Source organism: Sturnus vulgaris, chromosome 12 (genome assembly GCF_052056855.1).
Source record: "Sturnus vulgaris isolate bStuVul1 chromosome 12, bStuVul1.hap1, whole genome shotgun sequence".
Taxonomy (NCBI): domain Eukaryota; kingdom Metazoa; phylum Chordata; class Aves; order Passeriformes; family Sturnidae; genus Sturnus; species Sturnus vulgaris.
This window is the reverse complement of record NC_142254.1, coordinates 6,942,501-6,967,500: the sequence shown is the minus strand read 5'-3', so window position 1 is coordinate 6,967,500 and position 25,000 is coordinate 6,942,501. Positions and strand designations below refer to the sequence as shown.

Here is a 25,000-nt window from a genome sequence, read left to right as displayed (position 1 = left end):
AACACTTCCCAATTTCCTGGGAGATTTATGGAATACCAGGTATGATCTGACTGAGACCAAAAGGTGATTCAAAGATTTCTGTGAACAACAAAAAAAAAAAGCAAACAGCCATTTTTCATAATTTGTAGGGAATTCAATGAAAGAACAGAACATCTTTGATTTTGGTTAGCAACTGGAAATGGATGGGTTTATAAAGATGCTGTATATGTAAAGAGGAAGAATTACAGAAGTGTGAGTTGACAATTACTGTTATTTTGTATATTCTCGTGCCTTTCTTTTAATCTTATGGATCTTATGGGTCTAGGTATGTGGTATGTGCATATATCTTTAATCAAGTAGATATCTGCTGTGATTAATACATTCCTTGTTATTCTGTCACTGAAAAAGTTACTTGAAACAGGTATGGTGCCGAGTGAAGAGCTCTAAGGCAACATAGAACCACATTTACCACTCAATGGTATCAGTGTCACCACAGTTATTTCCTATTCTGTGTAGAAATAATACTGTGGTTGCTCAGATGCTGCTCTGTAGTAACTGTGTGTAAATGCTGACTTTTTGATGGTGACCACTGTAGTATAATTATAACAAACTTTGGTTGAGAAAGGGGTAAGGAAGGAAAGTGGACATAACTGAAAATGGCAAGCAGGAGTAGGGAACAAATACAGAACACTTTCTATTACCGGCTCTTTGACAGTTTCTTTTTAAGTCTTGCTGTTGAACATACTGATACTTTGTAGTGAGAACCAAGCTCACTTTCATTGACACTAAAGGGACAAGGCTGTATGACTTGGGCAATGCAATAACACAGTGGTAGCTGTGAAATCCAGACCTGGGAAAGGTATGAAAATACTATGGTACAAGGGAATCCAGGTTACTTATCTACCAAACATCATTTCCACTACCTTTTATATAAAAACTCAATGCAGCAAGTTTGCCTATATTTAAGAGAGTGTCTGATGGCAGGATTGCACTACCTTGCTTGTTCTATTCTCAGTCTTCATATAGGTGACAGGTTCAGTAGCTGTCTGAACATGGGGAGAGAAGCTGAAGCCAGCGAGACTGCTGAAATAACACCAAGGAATAGGCTCCATGCTCTTTTGCACTGAAAGAACTGTGAAAAGACCTGAAAGTATGTTTGCAGCAGCCAGAGCTGAAGAACTCACAGCTGTGGGTACAATTGATGCCCATCAATTCCCAGGCATTCTCCTCCCAGCTCCCCTGTGGTGAATAGCAATTTATTGCAAACGTATCTGAGGGCAAATAAAAAGATGCACAGGAGTGACCCTGATGCAGGTTCTCAGTCTGTTGGGGAGAGTGATTAGTATCAGAATTAGGCATGCTGCAGATACCTTGCTTTTTATGTGCAGCAACAGTGATCTCATCAACTATCTGAACATTCAGCAAGTCCAAAATCAAACGCTTGTGTGTCAGATATACACAGCTGTATTTGTACTGTTGCTCTATCTAAAGAACATGCCAATTGCTTCACTTAGAGTGAGTTGAGAGACTCATTACTAAGAACATGTATAGCATTATCAATGAAAAACATTATTGTTCTTTTCCTCAGTGGTTTTAGTGTCCTTGCTTATCCTTTCACAGGAGCCTGTACTAATGTGTCTTCAGAGGCTGTGGGGCCTGATTCTCTGCTCCCCTGTGCAGTGTGTTGGCATTGACACCTCTGCACAGTGAGTGGGGCTGTGAGCTGACACAGGCAGCCAGGACAACCACAAACTCAGAGATAGAATGCAAAGAGTAAATTTATTTCTGCTACCTCACTAACCGGGGAATCCCCAAAGCAGAGGCACACCAGAGGAGACACCAGGCATTGTTAAACTCAGTCCATGCCAGGGGATCACTGGCTGCTGCTCACACTGGCTTATCAAGGGTTATTCCCAGCTGCAAGGTCACTTGAGCCATTTACAGTCCTCCTCGCCAGTCTTCCGCTTTTTAACCCGTTCCTCCCAACTTTCCACCCCCCTGCTCAAGAGACCACTGCTGCTAGGGCTGGAAATGTGGGATGAGGGATTTACAGAGGCACTTAAGCATAAGGAAAAAGGAATAAACAAATAAGCATATAATGCTCTGAGTCAAGTGTCCCACCCCTCCTGTCAGGCATCACCGGTAGGTTGTGATTTGTAGTCCTTGAGATACTGAATCATATCCTCCACACCAGCTGGTTCTGCAGCCAGGACAAAGCAGCACATGCCTTCAAACTTGGAACAGAGTTCATGATGTTGAAGGGGGATGTAGTTCTCCAGTAACCAGTGCTGCAAGGTTCCACAGTGTGCAGCAGTTGCTCCCAAATATAAGGCAACAGCTGCCTTGGATATCCAACTCAAAGCTCACACGAGGGCACACGTCACCTGCTCTACAGACACTTCCCAGAAAGAATAATGACAAGTTAGTTACAGTAAAAAACAACCACACACAAGTATTTACATATTGATTTTGCAGAATGTATCCAAGATATGTGCTTATAGTACGAGCCCAGAAAGCACAACAAGCCAGCCTGTGGAGGAAAACAGGAGTGTCATCTCTGGCCAGTGATACACATGTGGCTGCTCCAGCTCCTTCAGCTAATGCTCTCCAGGCTTGGTAACTGGAGATGGGGTAAATGGCCACACAGGCTGGGGAGGTGTGGCTTGTGCTATTTCAGGCTGAACTTTGACTGGATGTTGAGATTGTGACACCAGTGACATAGTTCTAGTGCATCCCTCCCTAGATACGGCACAGGTAATCATCAAAGATACATGAAATACAAGCACTTGAGAATATGATATTAACAGAAGATATAGAATAAAAGGAAGAAGAGGCAACTATACTGCATTGTCAGAAGTTATTATATGAATGATCACATCTAGATTAAGAGCTTGCACAATCCATTGGTATAAACAATTACATTTCCTCTGTGGGTAATATTTTGGGAAAGACACCATCTTAAAGATTTTTGGTCCTCACTGTGTTTTGTACTGAAGATGTACAGTCATGATATTTTGGCCTGTAATTCCTTAGTTTCTTGCAGTGCCTAAGCTACAGCTTTAATTCATTTTCCCATCAGGGTATAATGTATAGTGGTGCCTTGGAATAACTTGGACCAAAATTCTACAGGTTGGTTGGTTGGGGTTTTTTTCAGATTTTTTTTGTTTGTTTGTTTGTTTGTTTTCTTTTTAGTCCAGTCATCAGCCACAATCCCCATGAGACTATATAATCTAAAATTATAATTTCTAATTCAAAAGGATTTCCTTGTCTAGGAGTGCATGATGGGAAGACTTTCAGAGTGTAAATGTATGTGATCTATGCCACCCCACTATCTGCTAAATCTGGCTAAATCTCAATCTCAAAGTCTGAGTACTCACCCCAAAGATTTCCATCCAATTCCTTGGGATCCCGTGAAGATTTCATAGCTGGAGCACGAACTTGGGAGATCAACACCTTGTTTTCCACATATTTATGCCTGGGTGACACCAGCTGCTGTATGGTGCATTGCTGCTCATAGCACTGCTCTGCTTGAGAGGCAGTTACATCGTGTGTGATCTTTGCAGCCCGTAAAGACACAACCTCCCTTTCCAGCTCTCTCACTTTGCCCAGCAGCGCTGTCACCTCTCTCTCCAGAGCTCTGGCGTAGGTGACCAGCTCCAGCTCCCTCACCTTGCTCTGCAGCGCTATGGCCTCGCAGTCGCGAGCCCGGGCGTAGGTGACCAATTCCAGCTCGCTCACCTTGCTCTGCAGGGCTATGACCTCCCTGTCCAGAGCTCTCAGCCCCGTGGCCAGGAGCCAGCCCAGCCTCCCTGCCAGCTTGCGGGAAGACTTGGATGCCCCTTTCCAGGGCAGCCCGCGCATGGCGATCTCAACCCTGTGCGGGTTCACCACCACCCCGTCATCTATTTCGGGCCATGTCTCTGGACTAGCCATTGTGGCAAGGAAAGTGGCCACAGGGGTCCAGCGCTCAGTGCTGGGCCATCCTGGAATGTGGGGATTCACCACCACAGCCTCTCCAGCCCCTGATTTTTTCAATTTTTTCAGCTTTTTTGGCTTTTTTGATCTTCTCGCTAGCCATGACATGGTTGTTCCCAGATCCTGCCAACTGTGTCAAATGTAGAAGTGGGCACAGGAAGACAGCTGGGATAACCACAAAGTCAGGCCTAGAATACAAAGAATAAATTTATTTTTGTTACCTGACTAATCAGGGATCCCTGAAGCAACACCCAGGCAGGGGCATAGAAGTGGAGATGCAGGCACTGTTACGCTTGGTCTATGCTGTTCACACTGGTTTATCAAGGGTTATTCCCAGTTGCAAGGTCACTTGAGTCATTTACAGTCCTTCCTTTCAGTCTTCTGCTTTTAAGCTGTTCTCCCTAACAGTGGGAAATAAAGACAAATCAGATAAGTAGCACTTTGTGCCAGTTTACATGTGTTTTGCAGAAATATAAACGATTGTGCAAAGCTGTGGAGAATCAGAGTGTGTAGGGCACTAGTTTCATATTATTTCTTCCCAAAAGTGCATGAAATGATCTTTTATCAGCAAAATTTGAGTGGAACTGAATTGAAATTTTTTACAGGGTAAAACATGCATTTTACAGTGTTTGTATAGTTTTAACTGTGAATGAAAGATGTCCAGGTACCACAGTTAGAAGGTGGGTGAGTGTGAGTGTGTGATGTTGTCTTACTGGCCTTTTAGTTATTTTCTGCCCTTGACTGGCATAAAGCTCCTGTGCTTTCTATTGAAAGAATTCTGATTGAATAAACATTTTTTTATTTTTAGCTTCCTGAATTGTATTTGAACAACACTGCTGACTTGAATTTAGCTTGGTGAAGCTAGTGAACCTAGAAAACTTGGGAAGTTTTTTTGAAGTTAAATCCTCAATACACTGCACTACTGTCTGCCTCTGCTTGTTCGTCATCTGGATTTTCACAGCTCTAGTCAGAATTTCAAAGGGTTCTGTAGCCAAAGAAAATACCAGACATTAAGTAGCAGGACTTTCTTAAACTGTAGAGTAAATTTTGGCAAGTACAGAAGGTAATGTTTCAAAACTGTTTTCATTGTTGCTGCGTTTGCAGAAAAGTCCATAGGAGACAAACCAAAAAAGAAAATTAAGATTACTGTATTGGGAATAAAGATACAAAAGGTCAGATTTTAAAAAAATAAATAGTGCAGACTCTTTAATAGTGATCATTTCAGACACTGGGTTCCATTCAGTAATTTTCAAAACAGTCACTGATGGGTAGGTACTATAATAGAAACAACATGAAAGTCACCAGATTAATTTAAAATAATTCTGTACACTCTTAAATAAAAAAAAAGACAACCCACATTTGAGCTGATTAATTTTTGTCATTTCTATATATTAAGTAGAGAAAGTGGCTTCCTTAGTTTTATCTTTAACTATATTTAATCAACTGCATAATGTTGTTTGTCAGCTTCAGATGTGGAATCATACCGAAGAAAAAGGATTAAAGGAAATGGGTTGTAACTGTACTTATACCTTGAAGGAATAATGTTTTTTACTCTTAAAATATTACCAGAAAATGAGTATCCTTGTAATCCAACTCCTCCATGAAAAAAAAAAAAATTGTGGGACAGTTGGACTCTTTTCTGAGGGATAATATGAGTATCAGTTGCCATTTATACTGTGGAAGGATGAGTGAGCTGTTGTTGCATTAAGGGTATGGGTATTTAGCAGAAAATAAACCCCCTTGTGTGCCAGCCAGTCCTCAGAGATCAGAGGGGTTGGGTGCGGCTGGGCTTCCTTTCAGCCAGTTTAACCCTCTAGCTCTGTTTGAGTTCAAAAGAAAAAACTTACAGGAGTGCAGAAATGCTGTTAGTGCAGTTATCAATCCAGTACCATAAGTCTGATCTTGTTCAATAAGGACTTTGCCTGATCCAGGTTCACAAATGCTTATTGAAGGTTTATTGAAACAACAGGAAAGCAGGTCCCCAATTGCCAGTGACAAATGCACTGGCTACAGAGTGCTGACATGTGTGATGGCAGAAGGTATAGCAAGATTCTCATACTATAAATATATGTATATATAAACATAAAATGAATATTCCTGAGTGTGCTCCAACGCAGTTGGAGGCACAAAACTCACCTATAGGAGTCCCTTCAGGAGAGGGGCAGAGACACAGTCCACTGGCTGATCCTGAGCAGGCAGAGATGCTTTCCTCCTCCAGAGATATTTTCTTCCTCCAGAGATGTTTTCCCCCTCCAGAGATGTTTTCCTCCTCCAGGGGTGTTTTCCTCCTCTGGCCTTGAAGCCTCCCTTTTACATTATAATTTTTTATCCCAAGGGGATGGGACAATTGCATGTTATGGACAGGGTTTGGTGACTTTGGTCATACATGCATTGCATGTCCCATGTTCTCCTTCATTTGAATCCTGAGGGATGTGTAAGTCAATATGTTAATGGAGCTTAATGAGAGTCTCCGTTACCCTGTCAGAATTTATAATTGACAAAGAGGTAGAACAAACACTTTGGCCCTCCTCCTCCACGTACTGAGGCAGCAGCAAAGGCTCTCTGACCTTCATCAGAGGGTCTTTGTGCACATCCTTATCTCCTTAATGAAACAGATTTATAACAAGTGTTGTTTTTCAGTGAAGGGAGTGAGGCTTTTGGCTGGTACAGAGGCTTGATGTTCTCCTGTGCCTCACTGAAACAACATCGGACCATGAGACCTCTGAGATTTTGCTTGAACCAGGTGCAAGATAAGCAGGGCCCTGTTCATGCTTTTCTCAACTAGTCTCATCAAATCTTCAGTATCTTAAAGTAACACTGTGCAATTCTGATCATACACCACAGCTTTTGAACATGTAAGAGGTCTTTTACATGTTTTATTATGCCAGCTAGCTTTATAGTTATTTTTTAATTTTCTGCTACTGTACTCTTAACTGGTTATTACAATTGTGAATTAAAAATAGAATAATTTTCTGTTCTAATACCAGTTAATTTTATCATTTGAAGTATAAATTAGAAGGGCAAGAGTGTGAACTAAGAGTCTTCCAGGTCCGTGGTTGGTATTTTGTCAGTATAACCCCGTCTCACACCAATGATCAAGCTCAGTAGGCAGTTAGCACTGAGCTAGCTGGGTTTGTCTGCCTGTGACAGTGCCAACAACAGGAATGCCACTTCTCTAAAAAACTTGCAAGATTGTGCACTAGGAAAGAGGCACTGCACCTTGGAGTGAGAGGAAACCACAAAAGCTGTCCATCCACTCCATTGCATACTAAAACAAAGCATGCACAGAAGAAACATTTGAAATAGTTCTTGGTGACATAAATATTGCCTCTACTACTTTCTTACAATTTATAATTTAGAACTACTTTCTTACAATTTTAGCCTGCTGATAAACTGGAATGCAACCTATATGAAGGGAGAGAAATGGAGAAACAGATGACCCGCCCTGAACTGTTTTTGTTTTGCAAGGTCCTTCCTTTGGTTATCTGTGACTGGGTGCGTGATCAAAAATTCAGAACTTCCCTTGAGACAAGTAACATGCAATGTTTGCTGGTGTGTTTGCTTCCCTTTCAAATGTTCCACAGACTACAGACAAAAGACAGATTAGGCTTTGCATCAGATTTACTAGAGCTCTACCTCCTTGCCTTTGGACTCCAGCTTGCTTTTTACACTTCTGTCTGAAGTTGCAGAAGAATTAAGCTTGTGTGTGCAATATTTGTACATAACATGCTGTCCCGAGTGACTATTTAGCACTATTAAAGAACAAAACCAAAACTAGCAATAAAATTGTGGTAAATGTAAATGTATTCTTTTCAAAAATGGTTCATGCTGTCTTCTTGTAATGACCATCTTTTTGCTACGTGAAGAGTGCTGGTGGCATTAGTGAATTAAAAAATACAAAGATATTCAGGGATTTGGACCTGGTTTGCATCTACAGTACAGATGTTTAGCACTGTTGGATAGTGTAGGGGACTTAAAGTATAGAAGGAAATGTAGGACAGGTACACTTCAAACCTTCCTGACACTGCTTGGCTGCTGTGCACTGTGTGCCTATTAAGGTACACTCTTGTAGCATTTGTAGTTTAAAGCTTCTAATCCTGCATGAGGTACCAGTGCCATCTACTATATTTTAATCAGTCACATCAAATGTGAGTTTAGTACAAACATGGCCATAGTGATATTTTTTACTGCTTTTCTGTAAATGTTGTGTTTTGAGAAATACTCCTTTCTTCAGCATCTGTCATTGGATAATGTTTTTTTAAATCCTCGTCTGAATTTTTATGTGTTTATTTTTTAATTTCCTGTCAATAGAAATGCAATCAGTGGCTCTGTCTGTTATTAATATTTAAAATTTGGGTGTTTGGGCTTTTTAACATACAAGTTGCTATGTCCCTTTAAATTTCCTTCAGTTCTTGTATACCTCTAAAAAATCTTTCATTACCAAGTTGTTTATCTGAGAAGAAAGTGAGACTGTCTCTTTGTATTGCTGAATAACATCACTCTTTTTCTCAAGAAGTCATTACACACTGACATCATATTGTTCTTTATTAGATGATCTGTTGCCTGAAAGTATCTTGGTGACACTGAACTTGAAAGCAACAAGAGTACAAGTGCTAGGATGCCTGGAGAGCAGAGACTGGCAATACCTTGCTCAAGCAAATATCCAAGACAATTTTTAAAAGGCATTAACAAATACAAACCACCCCCACAGAGGTAATTTTCACCTCTGAATTTTTGCTTGTTTCTTAGTCCAACCCAGACTTCAGCCATCAGTGTTACAAAGCTGGAAGCCAAGTCCTACCTAGCAACGATAGCCATGTGCAATAATTTAAACTTAAAGAAAAATAACACAGCTGCTGGTAGAGTAGTGTCCAGAGATTTCTAGGTGCTTTCCAACAATAAAAGGGTGGTTTCTGTCCTGAAAATGTATCTGTGTGCATAGAAAAATACCTTCAATATTCACAAAGACCTCAATTAGTGCTGCACTGTAATTGTCATTCCCTGATTAGTTGGAAACCTTATATACCCAATGGGTTTTATTTTTCCTATTCATGAGTTACATGAGACAATATAGTAGCTTGTGAAATTTGTACAACTATTCCTTTGATTTGTGCTGCTTTACACATTTTTTATTATGAACTCTCAAAATTCTAAACCCTGTGACAGTGTAAAAATCTAGTGGTGACTTTTAGTATGATGACTGGATGAGAATCATCCTAAGGTCTTTTAAAATATAAAGATATAATGGAAAATAATTAGGTTTTTTTATAGATACTGTATTATTTACTTTAATTGTGCTGTTCTAAGAAATATTCCTCCCATGCACTTTTGGAATGTAGAAGGAAGAAGCACTAATCCAAGAAGTTGAGAAATTATCCTGATAATCTCCAAAGTCCAAACCCAAATGCAGTCTCCAGCTCCCTGAAGGAAAAAGCTGAAAACAGAGTTTGCCTCCTTTCATTCCACAGATGGGGTCACTTACCTTAGGGAGAGGAGGAGCTGCAGTTGTCTTATAAACATCTTTACTATCACAGTAGGTTGTGGTTTAGTTTGGTTGTTTTTTGACGCTTTTTTTGTTTGTTTGTTTGCCTCTTTGTGTTTTGGTTTTTTTTTTTTTTTTTTTTTTTTTTGTTTGGTTTTTGTTTGGTTTTTTGTTTTTTTTTGTTTGTTTGGTTTGGTTTTGGTTTTTTGTTTGTTTGTTTTTTGTTTTTTGGGGGGTTTTTTGGGTTTTTTTTTGGTTGGTTGGGTTTTTTTTTGTTTGTTGTTTTGTTTTGTTTTGTTTTTTTTTTAATTTATGATAAAACGGTAATGGAAGAATTAAAATATGTTACTCTTCAGAGCTATTAATTACATTACCTTTCAGATGGGAAGGTAGAAGTGAGCTGTGTGGCCAGACAGGTGTCCACAATATAACTTGTTGTTGCAGCATGTTCTACCTGTTTCAAATTCTCTCTTCCCACTCAGCCCCAGCTGCAACTGACACTGAGCTCAGGCATTCCTGTGGCCACTAAAACTTTGGGTGCAAAGAAGGTAATACCAGGGGAAGTTCCTTCAGCCATTACCATTTCCAAATACCTTTTGACTAATGAGGAGCCAGAGGTTCATTAATGCTCCCGTGATTACCAACCTGTGCCAGCTGTGGGGGTGCAGTGGCATTCCAGCCTGGGCATCCCTGGTACAGAGTAATCAAACACAGGGCTGGAACAGTTAATGCTCTGTTTGCAGATCCTGTTGGATCACTACTAAAGTTGCATAGGTGAGATAGATAAAGTTGGGAAGTCTGCAATAGAAGTGTTTGCCTTTATACTTATTTACTCACTGTTGTTGCCTTTGTACAATAATATCTTTTCCCTGAAGGTCTTTGAAAAATTCGATCACAAAATGGAAAGAGGGTATGTTTGTTCTGGGTAAAATTTGGAAGCATTGTTCTGATGACACCTGTAAAACATAATTATAACTCCCATAGCTGTTTCCTCTCATATTTAGAGAGGAAAATTCTTTGCCTCTAATCTCAGGTGCATACCTGTGGAAGCCTTAGATTCCTTCAAGCAGTATCAAAGTAATGATAACAGTGTGCAGCTGCTGACTGTCTTTTGCTTGTTGTTACTCACCCAGCTGTTTAGAGGAGAAGAAAAAGAGAGAGAATATCTCTAATCAGCCATATGGCACAAAGTTTTATTTGCCACAGTAAGTTAAAACACGCATTATTGGTCAGCATCTTGAATGCAAATTCTGCCATAGCTTTTCAGGAGTGCTAGGTCTAATGGAAAAGAAGATCAGATATATTTAGTTCACATTATTTCATATTAAGTACAGAAAGAATTTATTCTGTCTAAGTAGAGTTTCTGTGACAGGATTTTGCTGTACCCAAAAGGTGGTGAGAGCATGGAGTGCCAATCTCAGGCCCTGCTTTGGGTCATAAAAGGTAAATTAAGAGCAGTTGAAATGGTATTTCAGATTTCTGCAGTGCAGTTCTGCTTTGCTTATATTGTATATTGGACAAATTAGGATTCTGGATCACAATTGGGACATGAAATCTAGATGTCTTTAGTAGCTGTTGATGTTTACAATGCATGCAGTCAGTAGCATTTTCGTTAAGAAAATGTTTAATTTTGCTGCTTTTTAATTTTCAAATTGAACAAAAAACACAGAGTTAAATGTAAGAAAAAATATTTTTGTCTTAAAAAACCCCTACTTTTTTGAATGCATGTAAATGCTAGAGGAGAAGTGAGGGATTACTATATGTATGAGTTTTGTGAGTCTCCATTCTGTACATTGCAGTGGAAAATGAATTTTGAGGGCTGGCTCTACCGAGAACTTAGCAAGTCTGCTTTTTAAAGCCTCTTCTGCCATTTCTTGTGTGCATATGATTGGAGCTGCTTTCAATGTGGACATATTGGCTTCAAACATAATGGTAGGGACACCTAACGTTATTACAAAATGTAAAAGGAAGGTGCACACCTGCGTATCCAGGATTGAGTACATGGCTTTAAAAACTGAGAGGGATTGTAACCCTACTCATGCTGCTTCTTGCAGTACTCCTACATTGCTTTTTTCCCCTCTGAAACTTGTTGTATTTCAGAGAATTTAAGAATATGGTTAATTTTTTCTTCCTGTAATATACTGAAAAGCAGTTTCCAGAAAGAATAATATCCATCTCTTCCAAGTGTCTTTAATGCATAGATCTCAAAGGACTCTCTAGTCCCTGATTTCCTGCTTAATTGATCAGACTACTTTATGTTTTGTGTAATTTTGTTTACATTAAATACTGGTAAGAGATACTAATATACCATCCATTTAAGACATTTCTGCACAAATTCTAAACAGTTGGATAAGTGGTTTTGGGCTACTTGTTTGCAGAGATAATAGACTAGGATAGAGATTATTATGATTGGTAAGTCAGAATAGTTTTTCTAGTTGATTCCATGAAAAAAAAAATCACTGTGTACTAATGATACTTTAAAAAATGGACATGCTTTTTCCATTTGGGCAGTGGTTCTGGATAGTATAATCCAGATGAGTGGTTAGGGGTCCTGTATTTTAAACAGCCTCTCTTTTGTGATTCTTAATGTCCTTTGACTTATACTTCATACAGCACCAAGAAATGTTTGATCAGATAAGAGTCTTGTTTTCCAAGAATAGCTGCTTAAGTGGTTCTGCACTGTCTTACAAATTTGTAATTTCATATAGTGAGGTGTTATCTCCTAAAAAATAAGCCTTGACCCATATAATCGGTACGAGTGTTTGTTTCCCTGCAGAAGCCCTAACATTAAAACTACCATGAGAGGATTCTAAAAGAGGTGTGCAAATATTTTTCCATAGAATAAGATTCCTTCTTCATCTGATGGCCCATCTTGCTATTCTTCTCACTGTTTCCATTGCTGTTACTTAAAAGGCTTTGACAAATATAATAGACTTTGCATAATGATGCCATTGTAAGTCACTTCCAGCATATTATAGTGTGCAGTTAAAATTACTCTTGCGATTACCACTCTACAGTGCTTCTACTTTGTCATGACACCAAATGAAATTAAGAACAGGCATATTCCTTCCTTTACTTACCAATATTTTAAAAAAAATTAATGTTCAATAATATTGTTGTAATTTATTTAATTAACGTTCCTTTTGGATCTTTTTCTTCCACAGTTTTATAGGAGTTACTTTGCTGTAGAAAAAATAATTTTAAAAAATAGAATATATACATTCTCTGACAACACTATTGTGAAGTTGGGAAAATTTTGTAAATGGTTTTTCTAGGGGGCAGGACAATGCCATACACAGAAAGAGTGCTCTGTACTAATAAATCTAGACTGGAAAAAGCCATACTTTGTTTCTACATCATCTTTTCACTACTCATCTAAAGTGTGTGGTTATGTGTCTGCAGGTTCTAGATCTGTGCATTCCTTCATCTGCCTTTCTGTCTTCTAACCTTGTTAATTTTGATGTGGTTGTTTTTTTCTCTTAGTGACTAAGCAAGTGAATAAAGATCTGGAAAAAATAATTTCCCCCTATTTAATATTTTCCCAGGAATAACAGCTCTAGGGAATGAATCTTCTAATGCATATGAAGAGAATACCTTAAATAAAGTGGTATTATTAAAGGATTTGATAATGCAATGGTGAAAATACTCAGATAAACAGTGAGCTGAGTGAATAATATAAAATATCATGTCGTAATGGGGTTTATAATTTGGTTTGTTTGTTTATTTTTGGGCTGGATTTTTGGGGTGTTTTTTTTGTTGGGTTTTTGTTTGTTTGTTTTTGTTTTATTTTTGGTTGTTTTGGTTGGTATTTTGTTTTGTGTTGAGTGGAAAATACTTGCTTTTCCTGCTTACTGGCTGCACCATATAAAAATGGAAGCCTTGTTCATGGAAGTCTAACCCAACATCAATGCTTTCTTGGAGCAGATACCCAGAATTTCTGACATTTCTGAGCTTTGCTGTGCTGCAATGGTTGTGCAGCAGTCTCCTGGATGGCTCTTCCCTCTAAGTGGATAGAATTGAAGGGCTGCCCTTACATATTTTGTTGGGTTCTGGAATACAATAACTCTAAACTTAAGCTACAAAAGACAGCTACAGACAGCCAAAATGCCAGTCCCCTCCAACTGGGTGCAAAGCTACCAAATAATTTCTCTGGTGTGTCCCATTTCCCTTACAATGCATGGCATATTCAGGGCATATCCATATGCACAATGGTTGTTTCACTGCAATCTGCCCAAAATCACAATCTAAGAAGCTCAGCCCTTGGGGACTCAGCTCTGACATGCCACCTCTCTCATTTTTCACTAGAATGCATTTATATTTAAAGATACTGAAGGTTTGTAGCAATCTGCTATTCTGGAACAGAGGAGACAAGCAGTCCTAAGCCTTCTGTACTGCAGGCTGCTTCCACTGGAGTCCCCTGGACTGGGACTCCTGGCAGAAACACGAGATATCTCATAATCTCTGTTAGTACTTGGGTGTAAAATCTGCCAGTAGAATTGTCTCAAGGAAGTCACAAAACAGATGAGGCAGCAGCTTTGGTTTCTCTTGCCCTAGCACCTCATGACAATGGGTTGTAATGAATTTTTTCTGCCTCACAACTCTTTAAAGATCTTGAGATTTTTTGGTCATCTGTGCTAATAATCTTCTCAAAATACTGGCTTTAGACAGTTAGATTTAAAAAATATTCCTCTACATGTTTTGGTTTTCCAACAAGTCTTCATAATATTTTTATTTTGTATCTTAGATACTGACTAGTTCAAACTTTGTTCTTATCTATACTGGTCTTGTGTCACAAGTATTTAACAGGCTTACCAGATTTTACCTGGTTAAGGGAAGTTACCAGGGTTTACAGATTTTTTCCTTTGGTCAACATTAAATCCTTAAATCTGTTTCTTTATGAGATGCTAAGTCTTGATCATGCTAGCATATTTAATACCATCTCTGATGACTTCCTTTGCCAGAGTTAAATGAAAATTGTTAAAAACATTAAGGTTTTTTAATTTTGTATTGTCAGGAATGAAACTGCCTTCTGCCTGCCTGGTGTCCGTCTTGCTGTCACTCATTGCTTGCAGTCTCAAAAGGAAGCACTGTTTATGATCCTTCTGTCTTTTTACCTTTCCCTTAGGAGATTTTTTAGTTCTTTTGATATTTACTTTGTAGTACTAAGTGATATCCAGCAATCAGGCAGCCAGTGTTTCCAGTAGCTGAAGAGATCTGTTCAGTATGTGTTTCCAGGTGACTGCCTAATGACAAGAACTTCCTGATGTCCTGATCAGATGTTTTGTTCTGGGGCTGGGATGTGGAGTGACAGTGGCTTGTGGATAGGAAATCCTCATTCTCTCATAGTCTCCAGCTGTCATCTTCACTTGGGATGGGAGCTGAACAGAGTCCAAACCCATCAGTATTTTAATTTGTTGCTGTTTTTCTTTGCTTATTTATTTATTTATTTTAGTACTAAAGAGAGATTTCAGATTGAAAGCCATTTTGATTTTGTAGCCTTTATTTGTTACCCCAGAAGAGGCAGTGCATAGTTTCCATACCCTATTAAGTCAGCACATTTTTATATCTACCAACCAACTCCTGGGTGGTAATGGCTGTCTTCTCCTACCACATATAAGCAGCCTCTAGCCATCAAGTTTTAGGTGAAATATTGTGTACTATTGCTGCTAGCTGTTCTTACAGTCTCATTTGGTTGGGAGTGGGCTTTGGAAATATGATATTTGTGAAGGTCTTTGTTCTTACTTTTAATTTATGGTATGTTATTGTTTACCTCTCTGTCAGGATCTCTGTAGTGATTAAACTGCATATTCTTATCTGTGCTAATGTTCTTTATCCTGTTGTGTTGATTCACAAATATTTCTGATTTTCTTTTAAAAATAAGTTTGTCCCTTGTATGCTGGCAAAAACCACATCTACCATGAAGCTAATCAGCTGTCCTTTTGCTGAGAGGGCCTTTGGCAGGAAGGCTTTCCTTGTAGTTACTCTTAGAGTAAGTTTTAGCTAAGGTTGTGATCAGGGTTTATGAATAAGGACTGTGTAAACTAAGTACAGTGAGTACAATAAGTCTTAACAAATTTAGTTAATTGCTGAAATACCTGTGTTTCTGCAATTACCAGAATACCTGTATGAAGTCAGCCATTAGAATTGGATGGATCTTTATTCTACCAACAAAGCATGTCAAGTATTTTGCTGTCTGCTTTTAGAAGATAATATCTCAGGAAAGTCTATCTGACTCACTGGGGTAGTATGGGTTCACAAGCTTTAAAGAATTCTCTGTGTGCATGATTCTTTATAGATGGTGTCTATTCCTCATGGTGCCTTGGCTTTGGAGTCCATTTTGCCTTTTCTTTAGAAGTTTTCTATAGAGATGTGTGTTTTATTCCAAGATGGACAAATCTGTTTATAGTAACATGTTATTTCAATTAAAAAAAAAAAAAAGATTTAACTAGCATCATTTGGTCAGCTTCTACATACCTAATAAATAAACAGCTAGCTTTTCCAATATTTTTTTAATTGCTAAATCTCAAAGCAATTGAGCAGAAGTAAAATATTGCTATTTCCATTCCATATTCTGCAGAACTTAGGCAAGAAAGGCAAAAGAATTTGCCTGAGGTCATTCACTATTCCAGTGGAAGAGCCAGTGGAGCATCTCCTGAGTTTCAGTCTAGTGATTTATACGCTAGCCTATATTGAGTTTCTGTAGTTGGATTCTGTAGTTCTTTTTTTAGAAAATTGCAGATCTTTCTGCAGCCAGTATTCATCATGAGTAGGTCCAAAGTAAAAGTACTATTGTATCAGCTATCAAGTAGGTTGATAACTCTGTGTTTGCATTATTCTTCTTGAACTGGCTGAGACCATTTTTTTTCTGTCACACAATGGCAAATGTCCAGTCCATTGAAATAGATGCAATTACAATAGAAATTAGTGTGAGTTTTTAAGCAGGCAGCTTTAATAAGTAGCGGCTGCTAAGCTCTGATGGCTAAAGCAGTACTAGTTGTTCAACCCAGACAATTGATGGAGTCTCCTAGAATAGTTCTCATTTGGTGTGTTGACTGATGTATAACCATAAGCAATCTCCAGATTGCTACAACACCTTTCCATTAATTAAAGAGTAGATGTCTCAGTTGTTGGTGACAAGTTTATTTCCGTTTAGGATGTTCTGTGTTTTGGAGAGACCTTTAACGATGCTTAACAGCCAAATGGGCAGTTCAGGTGCTATTCTCTAATGCCACCCCCAGTTCACTTGCTTTTCTGGCCACCCAAGGGATCATAAAATCCTCTCTCACCTCATATAGGTTCACTCCCAGCTGCTGACTGGCTGCAGAGGAACATGCATCAAGTTGATGAACTTGTATTAACAAGAGATAAAAATCAGTTGTAAGAATAGATTCATTTAATCTCTAAGGAAAGAGAACATCAGGAAAAAACGTTATTATATTTGATGCTGAGGCTGCATGGGTGGCCTTCCAGTCATAAGCATGACTGAATTTAATATTTATTCCAATGTACCTTTTCATTGCAATTATTTGCTGGGAACATTTTAGATTTCCATTATGGAAACTTAGGGAATTTGCTTCTCTCCATGCATTCTTCTCTTCTTAGCCTGAAAGGAACTGTACTGTAATCAAAGCTGTAATTTCCTGTTTAAATATATATATGATTTTCTCCCAAACTATGGCTTATTTTGTCAAATGAAAATAGTGGGTAACATCAAACTCATCTCAGCTGATAGCAGTGTTTTAATCAGGCTTTAAAAAGTCCAATAAATTGTTCTATTTGAGAATTCTGACTTGAGGAAAGAAACATAATACTAAATATCCATGAAGACCCAATCCAATCAACCTCACTGAAGTCACCAACCCAGTTACTAATGATGCTGGTGAATTCACAGAGCCTGATTGAAGTTACAAAGTGTTGTTTTAATGATCTTGTGCAAGCAACTGGCAGTTCTGCACAGTTGAGGTGAATAGTGTGTGTGCATTTCAGGAAGTAGGTATGTGCTGATATTTTAAGAAAGCATGGTCAGATCTGTTGATTAACAGTGTACGAGCCTAGATAAAGATGGCAATTCTAAAAACTCATATATTATTTCTGGAGGATGCGGGATGGACAAATACCACAATTTACTTTGAAGAACAATGTTCTCTAAATGCAAAGAACATCCACTGATTTTATTCGGTTTATTAATTTATTTGGGTATCCACAGGTCATATTGCATTTTGTGAGCCATGAAATGATTCTTATTGTGAACAGCTCTTTAATTTGGAAGATATCTCTTTGGTGTGTTTGAAACACTGGTGTCCTAATTTCTGGCACTACTCTCTTTCCTTGGAGGCTGTTATTGGACTGAAATCTATTGTTTGGTGCCATGCAGTTACTGCTGGGTTACCAAGTTGTATGCTGGTGATTCGTATCTAAAATTATGTTCTCTTCTTTTTCTTTGTTTTAAATCACATCTAAAATTGTGAATAAAGCTACTTCAGACTTTCTTATATGTTCCACTCCAGTTGAAGTGAAACATCTATTTTGTTGCCAGGGCATTGTAGAGACTTAAATTGGCATAGTTCCTCTGAAATCATCAGTCATTCCAGTGTACCAGAGGTCTGGACTGGGTCTTAGTTTTCACAGATTTAACCGATTTTTTAAATAAGAAGAAAAGAAAAAATGACAGACATGAAAGATTTAAGAGAAATAAAATAGCAGCTAATTTAATCAAAAGCATATATGCCAATAAAGCCAACTACAGCTGTCAAAAGAAATAAACAAAACAAAGCAAGAATTCTATAATTTGACATGTTTGCTTGACAGATAGTACTTTTTGGACCAGATCTTGTGCTGGTGTAAAGTGGCATAAGCAAATGAATGCCAGTGGAGCTCTGCTGATGTTACCCAGTGAGAATCTGGTCCCTGTTATTTAAAATAAGGGTTGTGTCAGATATTACTCTGTTCATTCAAAAAGCAATTCACTTCTGAATTAAAAGGGTCTCAAGGTGTTTTCACAAAATCATGCTGGCCATGGCACAAGGTTCCAATTTAATCAAGGCAGTTTTGAATTGTGAAACTTTTCCTACTTGAATTTCTAACATAATTTTCTATGGTTATGTTCTAAGTGCCAGGCATAAAAAAATCCTGTTTGTTCTCTCTTTTTGGGTCAGTCACCACTTGGGTGTTTATGAAAGGATTGATGTATATACTGTCCAAAAGGATTTGGTAGGGGGTAGATTTGAATCACAAAAGTGATTATGTTATTTTACTTAGAAAAAAGTCTTTTTTGTACCCTTTTCCATATAAAAAAAGATAAAATCCTATGTAAATAATAAGTGTTTTCCCTGTAATGAATGTTCCTTTCATTCTGCATTTCTGTATAATATTGGAAATTGTGTTTTTATTAGAAGAGGTATTGGATGGAAGCCAACAATTTCTTCTTTTAACTTGATATTTTGGGCTCTGATCTTTGTTAAAACTACAATGGCATGTATCTAGTACAGTCAGAGGTCATTTCTATAGCTACTACCATTTCCTATCATTTCTGGGGAATGTTTGTTTTCAAAACAAAGAATTGGGTTAAAGCTTAAGTATTGTATTTCAGAACATATTTCAAACTGAAATTAAGAATGCTAAAACCTTTCCTTTAAAGGTCAGATGATATTTATTATTATTATAAAAATGATCTGTGATTTATGAATTTAACTTCTCGTAAACCTCCTTTGTAACAGAATATGCAGTCAGAAGCTTAACATTACATTGTTTTCCTTTGACAACGTATCCACGAGACCACTGCAGCTGTTCCTTTACTCACAATAGCAGATTAATTAACACAATCATATGCTGTTGGCTCCTACTCAATGAGTAGGTCTGCAGTGGGATAGATAGGTAAATCCTTTAAATGTGTATGAGATAAAGAATATACTATAGTAGTTTCATAACTAGCCAGTTTTGCTTCTGACTAGTCAGCCCTATCAGCAATGGTTCACTGACTACAGAAGCTGTGAGCTTACATTTCAAAGGCAGCCACACCTATTACAGAGCAATAATGCCTGAATCATCGCAAAACTCAAATATGTAAAAGCACAGGCACGCTCAGAAATCACCATATTTGCTAAAATAACAGGCAATCTGTTTCAAGCATTTTAGGTTTATAGAGTAACCTGGAAAAAAGAAGGGGCGTTTTTGTTGGTTGCTTCATTTCTTTAAAAGAAAAGAAAAGTTTAATCATTGCTGTCCTTTAATATCTTAATCTGGTCGTTATTCACTTTTTACCCACTGTGTATTAGAAATACTTGCAAGCAGCGGCCATGGCATCAGTTTTAAGTACCAAAAGAATTTTTCATCCATTTCTCTGTGTGTGCTAATGAACATGTGAGCAGCTAAATCTCCTTTTCCTAAACAAACAGTCATCACCAGCATGTAAGTATTTATTTGGCAACTTTAGATGACATTTTAGTAGATGCTAAAACCTTTGCTACAAATAATATAACTCCCTTTTTATTTTTAAATTTTATTTTAAAGACAAATATTCTTTTGAGGAAAGAGGTGAGCATCAAATTTAAGAACATTTCCTTCAGGCTTTCCTTTCCAATCTGTGAGAAAAAATAATTGTATGCTTTGTTACATCATTTACACACAAACTGAAAGCACAGCAAACTACTATGTTAAAATTGTCTCATTTAAGGGACAAAGAAAACTCATTGTGAGACTTCTTTTCTGGAAAAAAGCTAAACCACTTGGTAGTTTAATATCATTGAAGTCCTTTCTGGTCCATTTTTACTGCAGTTGTGGTTATGTGCTTTTACATATTCTATGAGTTTTATGTAATGGTATAAATATGCATTTTGATCATAATAAAACAGTAAAAGTAGAGAACATGACTGATTTTGAATAGAGGGCTTTGCTTGCATGGGAACAGCAGCATTAGACTTACAGATGGGAGAAAACCAAGTTCAGAATCTTTTTGTGCAATACAGTTGTTGAAAAATAATCAACATTTTAATAGCATCCAGCTTTATAACTGAGAGTTTTTCTGAGTACCCAAAGCTACTATTTCTGGAGACGAAAAAACAGAGCTGGTGAGCTATCTCCAGTTCACTCAAAGATGAGAGCAGGGAGATTTTTGGGGAGAGGAGGAAGAGAGAAAATTTTCTCAACTTCTCCTGAGTGCTTCTCCTCCTTCTCTGAAAGAACATGCTCTCAGGTCTTTCACCAATCATTTCTCTGCCAAAAATAACTGTAAGAAAAGCTTCTGCTGCCTTCAGCCCTCTCATTTCCCAGAACTGAAACACTTGCAGCAGGCAGAAGATTCATGCCCTGCAGAGGAGATGCTGCAGCACTTTCTCCCCCAGCCTGGTCAGAAGGTCCATGGGAAGATGAGGTACAGCAGATGGGTGAGGGCTCCCAGGGCAGTGCCAGAGATCACCCTGGGTGGCACTGACTGAGATGGGAGCATCAGAGCCTGTGCTGGGAATGGCTGGTCCTAGTGATACTGAACTTAATCCATCAAGGCATCTGGCTAATGTGTAACTTGTAGTAGTGCTGCCCTACAAACCTAGGGAGTGTCTCATGATTTAAATAGGAAGGGGAGGTGCAAGAGTTTTTAGTGGAGAGCATTATTCAACAGGTGAGTACTACTGAACCTTCACACTTTTATTAATTGTATATTTATAATACATTTCCACTATATATATATATATATATATATGTTCTTAGATTCAGCTGAGCAGCTGAAATCAAAGGGACTAAGGATCTTATTGTCAGTTTAAAAAAGCAGTAGCTGACAGTAGTGAGCTCTTCTGAAAAATCAGTTGCTTTTAACTATCCTGACTAAAGTCACAGGCTTATCTCACTAGACTGCTGGATCTAGAATAAAAGTCTCAACTCTTGATCAAAGAAACAAAAGGAACCATCCTATATGGTGTCAGTGTTGGGAGCTGTGCTCAGGTGTGCTGTGATTTACAGATTGGATTCCAGTTCCCAGTGGATTGCTCCAGTGCTGTGAGACACAGGTGCTACAAGGAGTTTTTTGAGCAGGCTAAGAAACGTATCTGGCCACTTGTCAGACTAAAGACCATGCCCTGTTTTTCTCAGAAGAAGAATTTCCCATAATTTACTTTGTGTAATTACATTCTTTAAGCCTAAATTGTCCATGCAGTTTCAGTTTGATACCATTTTCCTTACTCTGTTTTCGAATGGTCTGTTCTTTCAAATACTTTTCAATAATTGTTGCTTTCTGTCCCTGTGACAGGTGAAGAGGTGCCTGTGTAAACGTACCTGCTACAACCTCTGTTGGACTTTACATTCTATTAAGATAAAAGAGTATAAATTCATGTGGTAAATTTTAAGCCCTTTGTGAATTTTATGTGAAGATAGACTCAAAATCTCTCCCTCTTGTCATCCCAATCCAAATTTGGGATCTGAAAAACTTAACTTTTTTGATAGTTTGTACTTGTCCCACCTAGAAGGTTCTGTGTTTTAAAGTTCTCTGAATTTATATTGAGGATTCCTGTTTCCCAGGACTTGCAGTGAAATAGTCATAAATGTCTATCCCTGGTCTGTGATGCAACAGCCGTGTTTAGTGGGGCTCTCATTGAACCATTGCCAGTGGATGGAATTCCCAGCACTGGAAATTACTGCAATAAAACTTCCTTGAGAAGTATTTGAGTACAAAGAGAGGTATTTGATAAAAGCAAGAAAATGGAAAGCTTAGAAAGGACTAGAAAACAAGGTCATAGAGAGGTCCATCAGTTTGTACCTGCACTACAGTCTGTGAATAAGGACGGTATTTTTATTTTTAAAATAAGATATTCATTTATGCCAATTCTACTCTGCAATTATAAATATTTCAGTTAGTGTAACTTTGCAAGTGCCTTACAATGTGCATTTCTTATAACAGTCTCTATAAGGAGTGACACATTAGTATTGATTTGTGTGATAACTTCTACCTGTGATGTTAGTCCTTCAGTCTGTCAGGTCATATGTGCTGAAATGAGTTGAACATAAGGCTTTAAATATTTAGGTCTACGACAGTTGACTTCAAGGTGGTTGCAGATGTCACGGGGCAGGGATAGGAGCTTCTTGCTTCCACAAACTTTTCTGTAAGCCCTGGCAAGTAATGCCTTATATGCTCCAGTCTGCTGCTCTGAAGTACAAATGAGCTTTCTTTGTTGAATGTATTGAGATTGGTAGATAAACCAATAAATTTGTGGATGAGAGCGGAATGTTGGCTGTGCCATGGTTTGCAGTGTGCTGAGCTCGGGGAAAATGAGCTGAGCCCCTCCCCTCTGATTTTTAATATTTAAACATGAGAGTAGATGATTTCCATTCCAAACTGCATCCAAATAGTATTGTCTATGTTTGTGGGAAATGAAGTAGTTTATTGTCAGTTATCAAAACTTCAATTAACAGTTAGGTCGTACTGCAGATAGTACAAGTTTTGTACAGTGTTTTTTTTCCTGTGGGCAGAAGACTTGACTGTGTAAACCTTTCAGGATTCCTTTTGGCCTTTGCATAACGAGAGTTAAGCTTTTAAATTTACTGGCCTAAACAATTTCTAATGTACTCTTCTTTTAAAATAATAACTAATTTACTTAGTTATGAACTAGAGGATTTTTTTAAAAATATCTTTGTACCCAAGTATCCAGAAAGTCCAGAAATATCACTAAAATAAGCATGTTAATACCTTTACTTAGCAAATTCTCCATTTTCTTCAGCTACTAACTGTGTCCTCCAGCACTGAAAGGTGTGTCACACAAACCCATATTTCTTCAGGAATGTATGGTAAAGGAGTTTTTGAAGGATGGCTGTCAGGGGTCGGGTCATCAGTAGCATCATGGTTAGATTCCCACCATGATTAGCCTCTGACAGTGACCTTTCTAATGAATTTCCATTTTATCACAACATTTGTAAGGTGCAGGACAGAGTTGTGTTGGTTTACAGGCCTGCCCTTCACCATGATAGCACAGTGCTGGTCATGGCAGAATTACCCCACAGGCATATCGAGTTCAGTGCTTCTGGGTTTGCTACAATGGATATGTTGAAAACTAAGACAAGTAATGTATTTCCTTCATATTTTTTTCCTTAAAAATAAATATTAAAGTTGTTTCTTAAAAGTAAAAATAATCCTCAGATCAAATAACGCTATTAAATATGAGATATACTGGGAATAATTGTTTTGAGTTTGACTTCAGAAACTGAGCTGGAGGTTTTTTGCTCGCTCTTTTCTTGAAAAAGAATTTGCACCTGAAATACATTCCTGCTTTTCCAGGTTATGTTAGCTGCTTTAGTGGTAGTTAAGTTTTTAATATAAGCTGTTACTTCTTCAAATTCTGCTGTACTTACATCCTTAGATCATCATAGCTGTAACAGCATTATTGCTATAAAATATGGTAGAGAACTGTGGTAAAAATTACTGAAACAAGTTCTACCTTTAAAATTGGATGGGACTTCTGTTGACATCAGTATTAAAAGGCCAAACTGAGAAGATAGCATTACTGACACAGAGGAACATTTTGCCTTTGTTCATAGTGAGTTATTAGTGAGGCATGCCTTGTACATGTTTCCCCAAAGAGTCCAAAATTTCCACATGTTACTTCCATTCCAGCTTCTGTGTTCAGAAAACCCCACTGTGTTTAACGCAGGGACTCTTTCACAACTCATGAAGCACATAAGTTTCCCAAAACCAAATCCTGGATTCGCTGAGCTCTAAGCAAAAACGCAGCTCAAACACCACGCTGGGCTGTGACTGGACTGTGAAAAGCAACACTCAGCTCTCAGCAGCAGAGAGGGAAAACTTTGTTCCCTTCCAATTCTTGTTCTGTTCTGGGAAATGGGTTGGTTTTTGAGCTTGGACACCTTTGGAATGAGGGAATGGGACAGTTATTATGGAGTACTAGATGGATTTTTTGTGTCTGGTGGCCCAGGTTGTGAATGAGCTGAGCCTGGGGCTTTTCCTGGGTATGACTGCAAGAAGTTACCTTCCCCATAGCCAGGCAAGAGAAAGAACTGATTTGACAATCAATGTCAAGCCTGTTGATGGAGGTCAGGGTTGCAAAGCTTCAGCATCAGCTATGATTTTTATTTCAACGGGATTTTTGTTGCAATTGCATACTGTTTAAATATGGCAGGCTTTTTCTTAATGTGTTTCTTCGTAGGTAGCTTTATGCTGAAAAATACAGACTTCTTCTTTGGAAGTTGATGCTTCTGTGGAATGACTTAAATGACTGATAAAATAATGCTGATTTTTCTTCCATACAGGGTATGCTCCTAAGGTTGCAGAGTCTGTAAAACTCATAAGGGATATATAATGAAAATTAGCAAGGTGGCCATCAGTTCGATGAATGAAAAGAAATCATTTTTGGTTAGATTTTCTGGCATTCTTACATTCTTATGTTAGTATTTCCATCTTTGTATGTGAACAGGAAACTGTTTGATGCAGGCCATTGAAAAGGATGTTTGCATCCAACAGCCTTGCAGAAAGCCACGGAGAAGAGCAACGTAGATCTGAGGCTTGATGTGCTATATGCATGGTGGTGTACAGTGCATACTCCAGGAGAGTTTTGTTCAGGTGTCTTA

At 38.2% G+C, this 25,000-nt stretch overlaps 2 protein-coding genes across 9 annotated transcripts in view; one reads left to right on the top strand and one right to left on the bottom strand.

The window, feature by feature from the left end:
- ZNF536 (zinc finger protein 536) overlaps positions 1–25,000 on the top strand; it is a 343,980-nt gene that overhangs the window by 166,910 nt on the left and 152,070 nt on the right. The window lies entirely within an intron of this gene.
- Positions 1,742–6,311, bottom strand: LOC148222349 (uncharacterized). The gene is made up of 2 exons (XM_088171853.1): positions 6,091–6,311; positions 1,742–4,355 (listed from the first exon to the last, which is right to left on the bottom strand). The coding sequence occupies exon 2, from the start codon at positions 4,060–4,062 to the stop codon at positions 3,325–3,327; it is 738 nt and encodes a 245-aa protein (XP_088027979.1). The 5' UTR covers positions 4,063–4,355; positions 6,091–6,311; the 3' UTR covers positions 1,742–3,324.